Source organism: Sitophilus oryzae, unplaced genomic scaffold (assembly GCF_002938485.1).
Source record: "Sitophilus oryzae breed Bouriz unplaced genomic scaffold, Soryzae_2.0 scaffold_227_pilon_pilon, whole genome shotgun sequence".
NCBI lineage: Eukaryota > Metazoa > Arthropoda > Insecta > Coleoptera > Curculionidae > Sitophilus > Sitophilus oryzae.
Genome location: NW_022146782.1, coordinates 1,329,580 through 1,345,092, shown reverse-complemented (window position 1 = coordinate 1,345,092; position 15,513 = coordinate 1,329,580). Strand labels below are relative to the sequence as shown.

The window sequence follows — 15,513 nt, the reverse complement described above, 5'->3', positions numbered from 1 at the left end:
TGATCTTAAAGACCCTAAAAATTTTTCTTAATTAATGAATAATTACACTGAAAAAAATAACTGAAAAATATTAAAACAGGCTGTTTTATTAATATTAAGTCATTTTTGCGTTAAGTAACCATTGCTTAAATATTATTTTTTTTTCAAACGTTACAAAAGTATTAGTTTTTGCGACGTGATTGACAATATAAATTTTAGTTATTTTTTATACAACGATATACACGATAATGCAATTTTATCGTCGTGTACAAAACAATATTTTTTCCATAGCTAGTTACGTTTTAAAAAATATTCAGAAATTATTATTTCAAGGAATTTATTACGAGTAGAAAAAATATTGTGCTGGGTTGGTGTTGGTTTCTATGTAATTTGACAAATAAATAAAACTGTCTCTTTAGTTGTCAGTTTTGAGTCAATAATTTTGAATTCTCTTTCGTGTCGATTGCTGATTGAATTGGAGTCAGAAATGGCTTAAAACGAAATAAGTAAATTACCAACAGATATTCAGGCTGGGGCGACAAACGCCATATCCAAGCTACTTCCATTTAAATTCCGAATAACTTATGAAAAGGATTACAGAAATTTTCAAAAATGGAAGCAATTAAAAAACGTGTGAGAAGAAATAAAGTTTTTAACCTATCCTCGCTGTTAAAGTATCATTTAATCTACCCTTGCGGTTAAAATACTATTTTATCTACTATTTTTGATAGATATAAGGCAATTTTAACAGTTTGGAAAACTATAGAAAAAATAACTATTATATTATTTGGAACGTTTCAAATTGTTTAAAAAATTATTTGTGGTTTTTGAAAAAACCATGTTCTATTTGGAATAAAAATTACTTTGTGTTTAAAAAAGTGTTATATTTGCTCTTAATAAGCTTAATAAAACAATATACTATTATTTTGTTAATGGCTAATTCAATCTTTTAAGTTTATTTTATGAATTGCGTGAAAAAAATACTAGAAAATAAAAAGAAATAGAGAAAAGATACTAGGACACAGAAGTGATGGAACATAGGAAGCCTTTTCATGTCAAATAAGATTTCTTGGGAGATTTTTATTTGTGACCCACATTGCAATTCGGGCTTCGTTCGTGACAGATAATGTTCTAAACGAATGCCTTTCATAGTTTTACAGTGGCAGAGCCTTTGGCCTCTTTTTTTCTGAAAGAACATCTTATCAAAATGCTACCCTTGTCAAACGAGAGGGAAAAAAAGGGTTTCTAGACAATTAAAATATAATATCATCTATCAGAATTGACAGGGGCTATAAAAAAACTATGTTTCAGAGTCTCAGATAATACTCTGATTACTTTCTGATTTCTGCCGTTGAAGCGCTGCGGTCGGAATTTGTTGAAATCAACTGAAATGCATCAAGCCTATAGAAAACTGAGTTTATAAAGTAGATAGATTTATATACGGTGTGCTAAAAACTAAAAAATATATAATACTTTAAATTTGACGAAGAAACCTTCCAATTTTTTTGGGGTTTAAGTATACAGGGTTGTTCACCACATACGACACGGAGTATTGTAGCTAAACGATTAGATTTTTACAAATTTTAAGTTTTGGGTTCGTTGAAGGACTATTAGAGCTACAATTTAGAAATAATTTTAGAAGATACAGAGTGTCTCAAATAAGTAAAAAATGCTATAGTTGGAATTTTTTAAATGGAACACCCTGTATATTATTCTATTTTTAGATTCTACGATTGAAATAAAGGTAAATTTTATTAAGGTTTATCACACTTAAACCTTACCGTTTTTGAAATATTTTCAATTTTGTGAAATTGCAGTATAAATTTTAAGGCTTCATTTCTCCAAGGGTATCAAAGTTTTTAATACTAAATATTTACTGAAGTTTATTTATTGATCAGTTATTGTGATGCAATAATAAAAATGATACTACCTTATACAGAGTGTCTAAAATTTTATTTTAAATAATTACTAGTTTTAAACGGCAATAACTTGTTTAATTTAAATGGAACGCCCTGTATATTTTTGGAAAATCAGATGCATAATTTAATTGTCTATCAAACTGTATTATACCACTTTTTACCTATCCTTTCAAGTTTTCGTAGAAAATGCATTTTCTTATAATTTAGACCTCATTTATCAATATACCTATGGAATATTGACATTTTAGATTCTTTTTAAAGCAACAAATGTACAAAATGTACAGGCTAGTAATATTATCGTTTTTAACAAAATGATAATATTACTAGCCCATTTGTATGCAAAAATAAAACTATTTAAATCTTCATAAAAGAGTATACCATTAATTAAATATACCACCATTATTTCCGCCCAAATACTAATTAATTACATACTTAATTATGTTCGTGAATAAATTATTCCAAATAAATATGGATTTGAATCAGAAATCAATATAATAATAAGTAATAAAAATGAATGTCTCTGTTGTTACAACTAAACATTTGTCAAAAAATGAAATATCATTTTTAAGGTGTTACTTTTTACCACACTGTCTAATACACATAAAAAAATTCAGTTTTTTAGTTTTTGGAGCAATTATTATTAATCAACGCAAACAGTCAATTCATATAGTTTGAATACTGGAATCATATTAATTGGTCCTCTTTAACAAATATTTAAACAGTTTTTTTTTTATTTTTTAATGAAATAAACAAACTGTATCGACAATATTAGTATCTGTACTCTTTAAAAATTTGGTACATCTTTGAAAATAATCTAAAATGTCAGTATTCCATGGGTATATTGATAAATGAATTTAAAATTACAAGAAAATGCATTTTCTACGGAAACTTGAAGCTATAGGTAAAAAATGGTATAATACAATTTAAGAGACAATTAAATTGTGCATCTGATTCTCATAAAATATACAGGGTATACCATTTAAATTAAACAAGTTATAGCCGTTTAAAGCTAGTAATTATTTAAAATAAAATTTTAGACACTCTGTATAAGGTAGTATAATTTTTATTATTGCAACGCAATAACTGATCAATAAATAAATTTCAGTAAATATTTAGTATTAAAAACTTTGATACCCTTGGAGAAATGAAGCCTTAAAATTTTGACTGCAATTTCACAAAATTGAAAATATTTCAAGAACGGTAAGGTTTAAGCGTAATAAACCTTTATCAAATTTACCTTTATTTCAATCGTAGAAACTAAAAATGTAATAATATACAGGGTGTTCCATTTAAAAAAATAAAACTTTGATATTTTTTATTTATTTGGGACACTCTGTATATTGTAAAAATATTTTTAAATTGTAGCTCTAATAGTCCTTCAACGAACCCAAAACTTACAATTTGTAAAAATCTAATCGTTTAGCTACAATGCTCCGTGTCGTATGTGGTGAACAACCCTGTATAATATAAAAATATTTAGAACACCTTATTACTAATTTCAAATGTATTAAAATTCAATACGATCACTTTTTGTACGAAAAATGTTGTTGTAATAAAACAACACAACTTTACTGAAATTATTTTCTCGTAAACGCTGAGCTTTTAGCACTAAACTTTCCCAAAACGTTACGTAACAATTTGCCACCCACTAGACATCGTCTGGAACAAGCTATTACGCTTAATATAGCCCATAATCGTTTCGTTTTAACTGTACAGCTAAATTCATTAGGAAAGATTTAGTACGTGGCCATATTGTTATGATTGTATGCGCCAGTTTGGATTCATTATTAGATAGCTGTTTCATAAAATCAGTATAAAGATTTTATATGACTAATTTATTATTACTAATAAAAAGGGACATAATTTTGATGTGTTTTTAGTTTGAAAGCAGTAAAGTCTATTCAGGTCTTCTTCAATCATATTTTTGATGTTATCATTATGTTTAAATAACAAAAATTTTAAACTGCAATTTTTAAATGGAGTGGTCAGAATTAAAATGGATCAAGACCAATTTCCTTCTATTTTAAGGTGATCGTCTTTATCTATACCACAAACTAATATTATTAGGTTTACTATAATTAAATTAGGTGTTTACTATAATTAGGTTAGTCTGTGTCTATACTAATATATAAAATCCTTAAGTGACTGACATACTGATTAATCACGATCCTGCTCAAACCACTCAACGTAAGAAGCTCAATTTTGGCATACAGGTTGATTCTAGGGTGTAGAGGTTCGATAAGAAGGGATTTTTCGAAATTCCCGTTCCAAGAGGGTGAAACCACCCCTCAAATATTACAATATTTTTATTTAAAATACGGTCAAGTTTCCGAAAAAACGCTTAAACACGTATATTTTATTTTGTTTTTTACATATTTTAAGATTTTTTAAAAATGTATACAGGGTGTTTGGAAAAATCTGGTCATTGATTAATCACGATCCTGCTTAAAGCGCTTGACGTAAAAAGCTGATTTTTGGAAAACAGATTGACTTTAGGGTGTAGAGGTTCGATAAGAAGGGATTTTTCGAAACTCGAATTCTAAGGGGTGAAACTATTCCTCAAATATTAAAATATTTTTTATGTAAAAACCGGTGAGTTTTTAGGAAAAACTCTTAAACACGTATATTTTATTTTGTTGTTTTACATATTTTAAGATTTTTTATAAATTTATACAGGGTGTTTCATAAAATATGACCATTGAGTAATCATGATTCTGCTTAAACTGCTTGACGTTTAAAGCTGATTTTTGGTAAACGGATTGACTATGGGGTGTAAAGGTTTGATAAGGAGGGGTTTCTCGAATCTCAAATTCCAAGAGGGTGAAAACGCCCTTCAAATATTACAATATTTGTTATTTAAAAAACGGTTAGTCTTTCGGGAAAACGCTTGGACAAGTATAATTTATTTGGTTTTTTACATATTTTGAAATTTTTTAAAAAATCATACAGGGTGTTCCAAAAAGTTGGGTAATTTCTTAACCACGATTCTGCATAAACTGCTTGACGTAAAAAGCTTATTTTTGGCAAACGGATTTTTCGAAAGTCAAATTCCAACGAGATGAAACTACCCCTCAAATATTACCAAGTTATATAATAACATCGCCATATTGTTTTTTCTCATGCTGACATAAATGTGAGAAATTTTTATCCAGTTATAATGTTAATGGAAATTCTTGCTTTGTATATACCATAATTTTTATAAAAATCAACAAATCCCTTAATGATGAACAGAGACGCAACTAGGGGGGGTCAGGGGGGGCTTAGCCCCCCCAGATGACCAGTGTGTGTCGTGTAAAATTGATTTTAACCTCACATGAATCATATCTTATAGTGACCTAAGCCCCCCAAAAGACTTGAGCCCCCCTAAAAGTATATGTCTAGTTGCGCCCCTGATGATGAAGAAGAATGTACCGGTGAACCAATTTATATCTAAAAATTCTAATATTTTCAGGGATAAAATGGTTCTAGTCTAAAAAAGTATAAACAAACATACTTTAAAATGACCACAGTTGTATTTTGAGTTACTTTAGTTTGCAATAATTATACAATATGTACATACATAACCAGGGCCGTCCTTAGGCTATTGGCCGCCTGGAGCAAGCCCGAAAAAATGCGCTCCCCCCCCCCTACAGACCATCCTTTTTTTATTAGTGCGAAGCAGAGAATAGGTACATTAAAGAAATGCTAACTTCATGTTAAAAAATGGAAACAGACGTCACCTGGTGTCGCCTGGCAGTACTAGCTAAATTGAGGGGAATTGGAGGGGCGGGGCTTAAAAGAGGGAAAATTTTTAAAAAAATATTTTTATAGGTATCACTGACTTAGTGTTTAAAGTTAATAAACATATTTTTTATTACTTTAATATAATTTAATGTATTAAAAAATATGTCTATTAACTTTACACAGCAAATCAATGATATTATTAAAGACTTATTATTTTCAGAGAAAATTCATAGTAAATAAATTACACATTATTATAATAAACAATATCATTTATTTTTTAGAGCTGCGATTTACATTACAATAATATTGAAATATATATATTTTTTTAACAATGAAAAAGAATATCCAGGAACCTGAAAAAGAAAGATGATCAATTAATGACTTAAATTAGTTCAAAATACATTTTGCAAATAACTAGTGAATTGGAAAGATAAACATACTATTAAAAAGACATTTTAGTAGTATATTATCATCTATTTACTGATAATACATAAGTATATAATAGGTAAATAACATGCATAAGGCACTATGATACAACTACCTGTATCATGATAACACACTAACATCACAAAAAATATATGCTAATTTAAATTTCTTTAATGGTCTAATGAAACACTATCTAGCCTCAATGCATGCCATTCCAAAGGCAAAAAAAACTGTTATACCAAATAAATATAAGCTGAATAAAACATAAACCAAGCCAATGTGCATAAACAACCAAAAAATGCATCAAAAAATACTTTTATCAGATCATGCCCTTGGATATATTATGTATTTTATATATCGCACATCCCGTTCAAAAGTTTACTAACTCAAAATAGAGAATATAGAGAACATTGTCAGGAGAAGTAAAAGAAAATTTAAGTTAACGCAATATGCTCCTTTTTGCATATTAATGGCCAAATAATGTAATGTTGATTTAATAAAAATTTAACTGGCATCCTTCTGAGGTATAAATCAGATTAAAAGGACATTGTTTTTGTAATAATTGTTTGTTCTGTAAACATTTTTTGAAGACAATACAGTTTTGAACGGGCTGTGCGATATAAACAAGGATCTTACTATTATTTGAGGTTATAAAGTATTTAAATAATATAAAACATAATCAAAATCATTTTTCATCATAAATTATAGAGGTACTTACGTGTTTTGATATTATTATCAGGAAATAATACGTTTAATTAAACAGGTACGCTGCCAGGCAAGTTCTATCGGCGGGTCTTTGCAAAGTTGAAATCTAAAAATACAAAAATACGTTTACATCTTAGTTGTATTTACGAATAAAGTATTTGTGTGTAATTTCTGACTTACCAGTTAACTGAATAATGGCATTAAATACATCCAAATGGTAATTTAATATTGTAAAAAAGCAAAATTGTTTAAAATCACTTGCCAGGACAGCCCGGCCAGCTTCTTTGTTGGCAAAATGGCCGCGGTATCATGATTTAAGCAATGTGAGTGATAAAGAAAGCCAATGCCTGGCAGATGTTGCTTTCTTTGTCGTTGGTCCTGGCACGTTTAAATTTGACTGTTGCCTGTTTTCCCATACAAGTGACAACCCCGTGGTGCGAAGTTTGATGCGAAGAATCAGGTGTGAAAAAAAATATGAAAGTTGTGCCACAGACGGTAAGAAATATTATCAAACACTTTCCGTAAAAAAGGAAATAAATATTGCAAGATTTTCAGAATTAGCATTTAAATTTTGTATTTAAAAGGAGCGTCACATGGTACCTGACAAGAATAAAAAAACATTATAAGGTACATTAGCCAAACAACACCTAAAACTAGGTAATATAAATTATTAACAAAACAAAATTCGTAATAAATACATAGACATAATCCTGAGAAACAAAATTCCTAATATGGACAAAACTAAAACTTTTTCCTTGCAAACTCTGAAATAAAATCGTCGATATTTAGACTGTTCGCTATTTCGTGCTCAATAGATATTAAAGATAATTCGCATAGTCGTTCTTGTGTCATACTTGATCTCAGGTAATTCTCAATTATTTTGAGTTTGGAAAAACTTCTCTCTCCGGTTGCCACTGAAACCGGCAGCGTTAATAAGATTCTTATGGAAATGGAAATATTTGGAAAGTTTCCAATCAGATCGTGAATTTTTAAATGTTTTAGTGTTTGTTTTGGACAACTGAAGTTTTCGGCATTATCTGGTGATATTAGAGCTAAAATCTCGTCCCGAAGCTCTAGGCCATTAATATCATGTTTGTCTCCGTCCGTTAAATAGAGATGAAGATCTTTTTATTTCCTCTCGGTATGCTTTTTTATTTCCTTCCGGTTGATTTCCTGAGAACTGCGAAGTCGTATAAAAACCAAAAATAATCCGAGTGAACTTTTAACAGCTCAAACCTTTCCTGGAGAGCCTTATGGATTGTATCCAGGACAACAAAGAAAAATTCGATTTTAAACTTTTTCTGTGGATCTAAAATTGGCTCATCCACTGATTCATACAAAAACTGTCTAGATTTTTTTCTGCTCTAATGTCATTAGTAAAAACTGCTTCAATTTCCAGCTCTTCTGCCAGCTCTGCAGCATCCACTAATATTTCTCTAAAATGGTCGTTAGTCCTTATTTTGACAAAATAGTCGTCGATAGCTTTTAGAGCTTTTGTGGACTCAATGATGTCGAGTTTTTTATTCTGAAGCAGTTTACTAGTTGCATTTATACTGTTGGAAATTTCGTACAGAAAATGACAATTTTTCCAAAATGTAGTACTGGCGTACAGAATTTGGTCAAAAAGTATCGAATTCAGTACAATTGTACCGAAACGGCCGCCCTCGAATTTGGCCGCCTGGAGCAACTGTTCCTCTGCTCCACCCCTCAGGACGGCCCTGTACATAAGTGACATAAGTAAAATTTATTTTTACCATTCATTTAAAGAACAGTGACAATGATAGATGGCTGCAATTTGTATGTCATAAATTCAAATTTTTCCATTTTTATATTACAAGGAAAATAAAAAACTTTTAAACAAATTTTCAGAAGGTTTAATTATTTTCGTGTCCCTTTCTAGAAGTTTCGTGAATTAGTATCTTAAAGATTTGCTGGAAAAACTTAAGAAAAAGCAGTATTTTTCGTTCATATCTTTTAGAGAGAAAATATATATTTTATTTTTAAATTTATTTTCACTTTATTTAAATAAAATCGACCTTAAATACTTACTTTTCAACAATGTAGATAAGCAAGTTTTGGTAGACGCAGAAAATGGCCACGCAGAAGTCAGCTACTGCTAAATTCGCCAGGAAAAAGTTGGTGATGGATCTTAGTCTCCTGCTCATCGTGACTACGAGGATCACAAGCAGATTTCCTGCAAAAAAAGTTTTCCCATTATATTTATTTTTAAAAAGTTTTTATTTTAGTATAAAAAGTAAAAATACTATGAAGAACTAATTAATAAAGGAGAATTATTGCTTGAAAAATTATTGTTTTTTAACCAAACAATTCAGGATTTCCAAATCAGGTAAAAACATCGGTTCCGGTGTATAAAATACCTATAGAAATAACAAATAATATAAACTGTAATAACAGCGCGTAGACATGACGGGCAAACAAACCAAAAACGTGTCCTAAATATAGACGAATTTCCATAATCAAATGTCAATATTCGAGGAATTTCATTAAAACAATTACAAGCGGTGTGAAGATATTTTAGACATTTCAGGTTTGGGGATTTATAGCTATGTTCGATGAATTCATAATAATATGACGGGAATGGTAGCGAATGAGTTATTTTTAGATATCTATTGATTCAGTCAAATATTTAGATAATAATTGTGGCAATAATTCTTAATAAGATGAGAGTATAATAAGATTTATAGAGGGTGGAATTGTATTCTGGAAACTTCGGCAGCATATTCTGCAAATAAAAATAGGCAAAAAAGTTCGTATAAATGTATGTCCTAAAATTCTTAGTTTCGGAGATACAGGGTGTAGAAGTTTTATTTTTATTTTGATTCTTTCCAAATAAGTTCAGGAGTTTTTTGACATGATAAATTGGACTTTGATGTTTGAAGGGTAATAACTTTTTGTCCGTACCTGTATAAAATTACTGAGTAAAAAAATGTTTATTCACGACGTTTTCTACGTAAAAAAGGTCTCTTGGTAAAAATTGCTACGAGTAATGATTTTCGAGATATTTGGAATCGAAGTTATCAATACCTGTCATCATTGACATAAATTAAACATGTTGACTAAATAGTTGTTAGACTGAAATCAAAAATTTAAAATGTTTTTGTACCAAAAGCTCAACAGAAGCTGTTTTTTTTATCATTTTTTCGAAGAAGAATTTATAATTAATTTAAATATATAAAAAGTTCCCTAACCATTCTAAATATCTCGAGAGCGGTTGCTCGTAGAGATCTTTACTAAGAGACATTTTTTACCAAAAAAATCACGGAAATGTATATTTTTTCACTCAGTAATGTTATACAGGTACGGACGAAAAGTTATTACTCTTCAAAACAGTTAAAACACATGTAGGTGGAGCCCCCTATAATTGGGACTCATATTGACATCAAAATCAAATTTCTCATGTCAAAAAACTCCGAGACACTAATCTCCACCCAAATATTGACGTTACTTCAAAAATTATTTCGAAAAAATCGAAATAAAAATGAAACTTTTACACCCAGTATCTCCGAAACTAATCATACATTTATACGAACTTTTTACTTATTTTTCAACAGTTCGGACCATCCTGTATATTAATTAATTTTTCGCTGAAAGGTAGTGTGACTGAAAAAAATCTTGGATTGGTCTGGATTTTCTATTTTAATTATTATTAATTTATTTTGTGACAATTTTATTTTATACCACAACGTCCACAACGTATTTATAAATTTCTTCCTTGGAGGGGTAATTATACCCGTTATCCATCCTGTATGTGCGCCCCTGGTAAGCACCTCGTCTTGTCACATGTATTTTTAGATCTCGAATACTTGCAAACATCAGCCCTTTCGGCTTCATCTTTCAAAACTCTATCCTCGACCTGATAAACTACGCTTAAGAGGCCTCCATGCTTAAAACTAACTATTGAAAGCATGAAGCATTCTTAAACGTTCTAGATACGCCACGATTTATCGAATTACACGCTGGCGTACAGCAGATCGCACACATCGATGAAAGTGTTATATTCTCATAAATTTAAGAGTGTGGAAATCTCACACAACACCATCTACTTAGAACAAGGACTTATTGTTTTTCTTTAAAAAACGAAAAAAAAGACTTTAAGTAATACTTGGTGCTCCACGCTTTTGACACCATAAAATAACTAAACGTTTCGTTAGATAGGTATACAGGGTGCTGCAAATTCGAGGTACGAGCATTAGTATCTCGGAAACCGTAATAGATATAGCCTAGGAGCTGACGACATATTTAGAGAACATATCTTAGGCAAGCTATAGTAAAAAACATTCTTTAGGCCACTTGAAATTTGTTTATTCTTAAATTTTAGCATCTATTTAACCTAGAAATAAGTATGCCAGACTTTTTTTTCGGGTTTAAAGTGTAACCCGACCATTCCAAATATGTTTAATTATTATACCTGGAAAACATATTTTAGGCATTCTAAAATTTTTACAGCGTGTTTATTAGATGATATTAAAAAATATGTGTTATATGCCAGACGAATTCAATGGGATTTAATACTTGCCTGACGCGAATAAAAATTTTAAATGAGCGCGATAAGAAAGTCTTATGAGTATCTATAAGCGCGAGAAAGATAGTTTATTGAGACCCGTGAAAGCAGATGCGACTGACGTAACAGCATTTTGGAGTCGTAAAAATTTAAAAAACTAACTAATATTGAATAAATAAAAAGAAACATTTTTTAATAAAAATGTATGATTGAAATCCTTTCAATAAGAAGACTTTTTAATTTAAGTATTTTGTATCTGAGACGAATAATTATTTTAAAATTAGCATAATATAAGATATATTTTTTTCAAACGTCACAAAAGTATAATTATTATTATACTTTTGTGACATTATATTATTATTAATTTTCGCGACCTGATTGACAATATAAAAAAGTCATTTTAACGCCTAAGCATAAAAGTAAAGCACTTTTATTTACTTTTGAATCTATTTAGGAACATTCACAATGGTACTTTAATAAAATTCCAGAATACTTATTTTTTTAGCACTGTACATGGTACCCTTTTGTCGGGACTACGTTTTCTGGTAAAACCACTTCTTTAAATTTTAAACCATGTTGTTGGCGCACTTTTAAAAATTCTTTGCATTTTTGTAGTCTGCCTTCATCTAAAACAATAACTTTGTCACTAGTAACTTTTTTACAAACTACACAACATAAATGTTTTTTATCCATTGTGATTTAGTATAGTTAGTAGCGAAACTAGTAGTTACTAAAATATTTATTTGCAGTAATTATTCTAAACTATTTACACTATGCACATCAATATTTAATTTATAAATACATATTTGTACATGGTAACTTAATTCCAACAAAATAATCTCTGAATTAAAAGCCTGCAAATAATTGAAATGAAACCGAAAAGAAATTGTTTTTATGAAAATTTGAAGTACTCCAAAATACTGTTACGTCAGCCGCATCGGCTGCCGATTGGTCTCATTAAACTATTTATCGTAATACTTTTTTCTTCGTGCTCATTTAAAATCCTTATTCGCGTCAGGCAAGTATTAAAACCCGTTGAATTCGTCTGGCAATTAACACATATTTTTTTATATCATCTAATAAACACGCTGTAAAAATTTTAGAATGCCTAAAGTATGTTTTCCAGGTATAATAATTAAACATATTTGGAATGGTCGGGTTACACTTTAAACCCGAAAAAAAAATCTGGCATACTTATTTCTAGGTTAAATAGATGCTAAAATTTAAGAATAAACAAATTTCAAGTTGCCTAAAGAATGTTTTTTGGATTTATTTTTTTGCAAATGTTATGGGTTGCGCAGTAACGAAATACCCCCAACCCCCCAGCCAGACTTAGGATTCTGGGTTCACAAGTTATTAAACTTTATTTTTTTTGTTAATCTAACTTGCCTAAATTATGTTCTCTAAATATGTCGCCAGCTCTCCGGCTAATACGAAGATGGTTAAATTGGGGTAAGATTGCGCCATGGGATTTTCGCCAACATACTATCAAAAAAGTTTCAAAAATTGCAAGGATTTGCTGAGGTTTTTTGAGATAAACGGATTTTTTTGAAAATTAATTTTATCTTTTCTTGTCGTCACTTTTTAGAAAATTAAAAAACTAATTGGGCTATCTGATGGGCTATCTGATCTTCAAATTAGCTGATAATTTGTGGGATACATAGACCAACTTAATTTTTTTAAATACGGACCTGCATTTTTTATTTCAGTTTTTAAAAGATCTTGGTCTCCTGAGTACAATGATATGCCACACTTGATACTTTTTTTTTGTTTTGGGTACCTTAACAATCACAAAACTATTTAATTGTTATTTAAATTAATTTTAAGTCCGACTGTGGTTTTTTGATTTATTTAATCTGATTAGCAAGCAATTTAAAGATATTATTTTTAACTTTTTTTATTGTGAATTTGGAAATATCAGTGTACGATCCCACCCTCATTTCCCAACCGTCTTTGATGCCGTTTTTTTTTCGATCGTATGATATTACCTCAGTGTGGTGAACTAATTTTGTATTTTTCTACTATTTAGGTACATGCAAGACTTAGGAAATAAATCCTAGTACTAAATTATAGACACAAATAGAAAAAAATGCAATAAAACTTATCAGATATGCATACAAAATCAAACGAAAGTTTAGGTTACTGAAAGTGTACCGTAGTAACACCGTAATGACAGTAATGACACTTGACGTGCGACACGAACTTTTTTTAAGCCATGCGAAACAGAAACTTGAGTTGTTCTTATAAATTACAATAAATATACAGTGAGAACATTTCCTGCATATATGAAATATAAATTAAAAACTCTGAATACTTTTACATAAAAATCCAGGCTATCTACTTTCTATATAAATAAATTTAGCAACCACTTAAAACCAATGGCGTTTAAATATATATGGTGGTATTAACTATCAGAACTGTGGTTTCCCACCTATAAAATCCATGTAAAATAAATTTCGGCAAGCGGGTAAAAGCACTTAAAAGGGCTAAAAGAAACGCTAATGGCCTAAAAAATCTTGATGTAACATAGAAAAGATTTTTAAAAGGGTTTGCCAAACTAAATTTAATAGCATGAATAAGTTATGTAACCTATAATATTTTTTTTCTAAAAATCAGGAAAAACTATTTAAAACTTTTTTAAACTATTTTAACCCTTAACCGCTACACTGAATAATTATCCTTTAATCCCTACAGAGTGGTCTGGTGGACACCTCTATTAAATAGCATTATTAAATAGAAAATAAAATGTTTTTGTATCTCTCTATACTTTTATGAGTTTTCATGAGTTAGTTAAAAATATATATGTTACTGTAAATATCGGAAAGGCGGTAAAACCTAGGATAAGCGCGTTAAACCTAGGATTTACCAAAAGCATGTGGTAAAATCCCGAAAACTATTTATTTTGCTTCCATTTCTGACTTTTACCGGACCCAAACAACAAACAGTAAATATTAGGATTTACCGCACCGCATTGGTAAAAGTACGAATAAGCAAGTGGTAGTAAAAACCAACCAACCCCACCAAATAACCACCTAACCAATGCATTAACACCTCCGAAATAACCAGGCTAACCAATGCATTAACACCCTCCAAATATCCAGGCTAACCAATGCATTAACACACTCCAAATAACCACCTAACCAATGCATTAACATCCCCCAAATAACCAGGCTAACCAATCCATTAACACCCTCCAAATAATCAGGCTAACCAATCCATTAATACCCTCCAAATAACCAGGCTAATCTAATTAGTTAATGTTTTTGGTAAATCCTAGGTTTAGCGCGCTAATCCTAGGTTTTACCGCCTTTCCGATATTTACAGTAACAAATATAAGACTGATACGTTACAAAAATCGATATCGTGAAACGACAATCGTTAAAATTTCAATGCCTAAGTAAACAAAAACAGAGATGTCTTTGTATAAGAGAAAATATGTCTCTTACATCCTTAATTTGTCGATATTGATTGGATATTTGGAGGGTGTTAATGCATTGGTTAGGTGGTTATTTGGTGGGGTTTGTTGGCTTTTACTACCACTTGCTTATTCGTACTAAAAACCAACCAAATCACAACCAATGCGGTATGATAAATTCTAAGATTTACTGTTTGGGTCCGGTAAAAGTCTGAAATGGAAGCAAAATAAAGAAGTTTTCGAGCTTTTACCACTTGCTTTTGGTAAATCCTACGTTTAGCGCGCTTATCCTAGGTTTTACCGCATTTCGGACATTTACAGTGACATATACACAAAATACACACACCGGAAAAATCTAGGGATATCATTTTATCAAAGTTAAAAATAAAACGACAGTATGGAGCGTAGACATCTTAACAGAGACGAAATGCTAAGGGCCATGGGTATGTTCGAAGCTGGAATGCGCCAAATCGACGTAGCTAGAGCATTAAATATAACGCAAAGTGTAATATCGCCATTAAGTGCACGCTACCGTGAAAGTGGTGATGTGGCTGAAAGGCACACAGGGCGACATCGCATTACTACCCCTCAGCAAGATCATTTTTTACAATTAAATGCTCGACGTCGACCGACTCTTACAGCACCAGGGCTTAGTTTAATTCGCCAGGAAACACATAATGTAACCGTTATTCCTGACACTGATCGCAATAGATTAAGAGAGGTCAACTTAAGAAGCAGACGCCCCTGGAGAGCTCAATCCTTAACGAGAGGAAATCCAGAGGTACGATATTTGTGGGCTCAAGATCATGTTCAGTGGTCGAATG

At 30.6% G+C, this 15,513-nt stretch overlaps 1 protein-coding gene across 1 annotated transcript in view; it reads right to left on the bottom strand.

Moving 5' to 3' along the window:
- The window catches only part of LOC115884322 (trissin receptor-like), a 109,524-nt gene that overhangs the window by 69,468 nt on the left and 24,543 nt on the right, over positions 1-15,513 (bottom strand). Inside the window, exon 2 of the mRNA XM_030902865.1 lies at positions 8,802-8,946. Within this exon, the coding sequence (XP_030758725.1) occupies positions 8,802-8,946 (145 nt within the window). The remainder of the gene's footprint in view (positions 1-8,801; positions 8,947-15,513) is intronic.